Raw genomic sequence first — 4487 nt, 5'->3', positions numbered from 1 at the left:
TTGCATGCCAGCATGCCAATTCGGACTGTGGAAAGACTGCGAGCGGATGCATCGTATACAAGCGACGCCTCGGATGCCACGCGTGACTTCACTTCCTCCAGATCAGTTGATTTCGTTCACTAGGCCCTTTATCTATGTTGGATAAATCCGTAGATCTGGCATCATTGGGCAGCACCGGTGCTTTGTATGAATTATGTCGAAATTTTTTTGCACCCTAACATCGCGGTGACATCGCGAGAGTGGATAACGAGAGACAAATAAATACTAAACAATTTTAATTTATAACTTCAAACACAGTTTACCTGTATCCCTGTATGAAGTTGTAAAGGTTTGATACCCCACCTTCTGTCCCGGTCGGGCAGGAACACGCAAGTGCTGTTCTGTGTTCGTTCTTTCTCGTATGTCCATGGCATCACAAATCCTAGTTTTATAAAAAAACTGTGCATAGATTTTTTTTATTTCAGCTCGATCTCTCTAATAAATTGAATAACTGATGGGGTTCTCTGTTGTTCTAAGCAGAAAATTAGGCAATTGAGCAGTCTAAATATACTACCTATATGGTGATATGGTGTGGTTCATAATGTTAATCGAGTAATAATATTTAATGAATAAGAATAACTAGTTGTGTATCTTATTTAAATAAAAAACAGTTTGTTGAAAGCAAACGCCCACTTCAACGGCATACCGATTCCCGTTATTTACGGCAACATTCTAAACCAATTAACTACTGAAACAAGCTAAATATGATTGTAAAATTTAATATATTTTAAATTAAATTGTGTATAATTTCAGTACACTTGCAGGAAAACACTTTGAACAATCCTACTCGTCAAAAACTGTAGCAGTCTGTTCTGATTCATGATAGGTATCGATTCTGTTGCCATCTCGAGAAAAATCCAACCCCTTCATTTTTGCTACGGCTTGCTCGCTTTTATCCACGGAATTCAATTTGGTAATATTTTGAACGCTTAAATGCTCGAAAATTGGCGTAATCAAAAATGAGTTATCCATCTTAGGACAAGGAGCATAGCTCGATCGCTGTGCGAAGGGAAACCTTTCGCGCTTCCAGATGGGTTCCTCCAGTGGTTTTCCGTACGTTTCGATCGCCTCTGTACGTCTCCGCGCACTAGCTTCTTGCAAGATACGGCTTTTCAGCTGGATGACACGTTTGCCACCGTTTAGCACTTGCGCGGTAGTGAAACTAACCTCACGTTGAAGATCCGGTGGAACGCGGAATGAAAAGTCCACCGGAAGAGGCATGTCTGGATTGATGCTTTCCCATTTGACGGGACTGCCAACAAGCCCTATGTATCGACCGCTAAGTGACCACATTCGGATTGTACGGTCGCTGCTTCCTCTGGAATTGAAAGAATATCGTATACCTAGTTGGTCAAGAAACCTTTGTAATGCTTACGTACGATATAAGTATTTTTGTAGATTCCACAAAGACCAATGCGGTGATACAATTTCTATGCGCTTGGAATGAATTTAACAGCCAAGGATCTGGTTGAGATACTACCGAACGTTTGGCACGACCGGGTATCACATCTTCTATTAGAAACGGGAACTGCAGTCGTAATGCTGGGCGATTAATACGGACGTGTTCTTTCACTGGAATGCTAAAGTTTGATTGAACCAAAAGAGATCTTTAGAGAAAATAGTAGAACTTACTAATAGTTTTGTATAAGCCATGTTTTTATGTATCCCAGATAAGATCCTGTAAACAGAAATCGGTTCTCTGCGTCCGTTGTCATAGAAATCACCCTGTCACCAGCCATGTGAATTGTTTTGAAATGTCCTAGAAAACCGCCATCCACGTGGTGGGAATAAACTTGAATCACACCGGTGTCCAAACTGGCAAGCAGTGTTCCGTAGTCTGGATGCATAGGTCGTGTTTCTAGAAAAAGTAAGCAATGAATCGTAAGCTGTCTTAGCTCCTCCGCGGTCACCGGTAATACAATCTGCGACAGTCTTCGTTGACGCCAGTGTTGTTGTGGCATGAAAATAGACATCCTCGCTTGTCTTTGCTTCGGATGTACGCGTTTTCTTTGTTTGAAGTGTACGGGAATTTTAAGCTTTGGTTTGGTGGCATCAAATTTACGATAGGGCTGTCCGGTTTCCAACTTCCAGAAGATCAGCTCGCCTGCGTAGCTACAAGTTGCCATTGTTTTCGGTTCTCTGTGAGTAACTGCAGCGACAAGGATATCGTCAAAGTGAAGCTTTTGCCACTCGACACTGCTGGGAAAATCCATCCCGGTGTGACCAACTGGAAACTCGCACACGACATGGTTCCAACCCATCGCCAGAATGCTGGTTGGTTCCCAGAATACAGCTGTCACTTCGCAGTCCAGCTGAATGCTCATTGAGGTCATACAGGAACCGCTGTTGAAATTCCAAACTTTCAAGGATCCATCCCTGGCACCGGTTAGTAATAGTTGTAATTTAGGATCAAAACATGCAGTAGTTATTGGCACCTTTTCTAGCAATCCATTTTCTATTCTAGTATGGGCATCCGTTATAATTGTCAGTTTACGGTTTACCGTATGATCCCAAATTATGATAAAGCTATCTAAGCCACAACTAATAATGACTTTAAATAGTGGATTATACAAAAGTACAGCGATAGGTTGCGTGTGACTCTCACCGTCAGTAACTTCCAGAGGAATTTTGGGACAGCAGGTGGCACCTAGCACTTTATTGGCCCCGACAAGCAATTCCCGATTCAGTTCACTGTAGTATGCACAAGCCGAGATAGTTTTATACAGATTTGATGTAAATTGACTGTATGTCTGTATCAGTGTTCTGTTGAGAACATCCCAAATCTTTACTATTTTCTTTTGATCCATGCTGTAAATTTTCTGGGCGTCATCCTGAAGAAATAAAAACATTACTCCTGAGTTATGTCCGGGAAGCGCTACAGTTGGCTTCTCTGGGCGTCGGCTGTCCCACAATCTTAACTGCCCATCCGGCCCGCCAGTCACCAACAAATCTTTTAAGTGGTTAAATGCGAAGCAAGAAATTCCTTTGGGAACTTTGAACTCTACTTTTCTATCAAGTTTGTGTAAATGTTGAATCACTAATGATTTTTGTAATTTATTGCGTAGTTGATGTGGGACGAGTGGGTCATTTTCTGAACATGCAATAATATTGTTGGTAGGTGCGATAAATTCGACCTGTCGCACAATGTCTGGCAATAGGCGGCCATAGTCTGTACACACCATCTGAGGGCACGACCCAGTTATAAGATCCCGTAAAGTCAATCGCGTAATAGCGGAAGCAGCATCAAACTTGAATGGTTCTTTCTTTTCCGGATAGAATTCAATTGATCGGATGACTCCTATATAATCTCCCAAAATTAGCTTACTACGAGTGTTGGGCGCAAAATGATAGTACAACGCGTTGATTGCGTTTGGGATTCTACTGATAATGGTTTTAAGCGTAAACCCAGATGCAATGATGTCGTAAAATCGCAGTTCACACTCTAAACAGGCTACACAGAAATAGTTTTGATCCGGTAGGACAGCGGTATCCAAAATCATAGTTTTGGCACGTTTTAAATCAACTGTAAAATACCGATTTTAAAGCTGTAAAATTTTGTTAAAGTGAATATGTAGTGGAAAGCAAACCGCTAAATGCTTTTCCTGTTTTTTCATGTTTCCAATCTCGCTTCCAGAAATTAATGATCGCTTCACGGGTTGACGTTATCCAACAACCTTGCGACCAGTTAATTGTACCATCCTAGAATTTGATTGACTCTATTATATGCCCAGACCTGGTGTAGAAAGATTTTCTTCATCATACATACGAAACCGATGGACTGTATTCGATCTTGATTACTGGATAGGTTTGTCGTCCTAGTTTCAGGCTTAAATCGGACGAAATCGGAAGATCCAATGATTCCTGCACAGCCAACGGATCGTCATTTTGAAACCCGAGAATTAAGTAACTGATCAGCTCATCCCACTGGCAGAAAGGATCTCGATTGGTGTTGATTTTCATGAATAATGTGCCGAAATCTTCATCGCTGAATTGTACACCGGTCAAGTCGAACAGTTCCCAACGAAGTTCCTCCGGCAGTAATTGCTTACGCTTGGCAAACAGATTATGCAGATGCTCGATGTCTTGCTGCGTTAGATACCGGTGGAGCAGCTGGGGATTTGAATAATCCTCTAAGGTGCTTAGCGATATTGCGGAATCCATTTTTTGGGTCCATGCAAATAGTAAGGTGACAAGTGTTACCAGTAAGACTTATGGCTACTTTGATAGGAAAAGGATATGATTCTCTGTGATGTTTAAAACCGAAATCGAAATGATAAGCGATGCTTTTCGTCAGAAAGCATTGTGGCCTGTGATTTACTTTGTTTATCGCTATCCAAATAACCGCTAAACAACGACTACAATGACAATGCCTCAAATCATTCTACGGTTTTTCCAGAAAACGTCTGGTATTTCAGAGTTCCGAGTTATTAACTTGATCGCGAGGCCAG

At 41.6% G+C, this 4487-nt stretch overlaps 1 protein-coding gene across 1 annotated transcript; it reads right to left on the bottom strand.

Moving 5' to 3' along the window:
* Positions 1-822: 822 nt before the first annotated feature.
* Positions 823-4200, bottom strand: LOC128739792 (WD repeat-containing protein on Y chromosome). Its single transcript, XM_053835295.1, has 5 exons — positions 3802-4200; positions 3627-3738; positions 1672-3562; positions 1419-1619; positions 823-1357 (listed from the first exon to the last, which is right to left on the bottom strand). The coding sequence occupies exons 1-5, from the start codon at positions 4198-4200 to the stop codon at positions 823-825; spliced, it is 3138 nt and encodes a 1045-aa protein (XP_053691270.1).
* Between the last annotated feature and the right edge of the window lie 287 nt (positions 4201-4487).

This window comes from Sabethes cyaneus, chromosome 3 (genome assembly GCF_943734655.1).
Source record: "Sabethes cyaneus chromosome 3, idSabCyanKW18_F2, whole genome shotgun sequence".
In the NCBI taxonomy this organism is placed as follows: domain Eukaryota; kingdom Metazoa; phylum Arthropoda; class Insecta; order Diptera; family Culicidae; genus Sabethes; species Sabethes cyaneus.
The sequence above is the reverse complement of the archived record's forward strand: the minus strand, read 5'-3'. Positions and strand labels throughout refer to the sequence as shown.

What these genes read in the sequence shown, in the direction of transcription:
- LOC128739792 (XM_053835295.1), bottom strand. Translation starts at nt 4,200, where the DNA reads ATGGATTCCGCAATATCGCTAAGCACCTTAGAGGATTATTCAAATCCC. An exon ending in AACAGGAAAAGCATTTAGCG is followed by an intron (nt 3,563 to 3,626) that starts GTTTGCTTTCCA and finishes GGTATTTTACAG; the next exon opens with TTGATTTAAAACGTGCCAAA. An exon ending in TGGCTTATACAAAACTATTA is followed by an intron (nt 1,620 to 1,671) that starts GTAAGTTCTACT and finishes ATCAAACTTTAG; the next exon opens with CATTCCAGTGAAAGAACACG.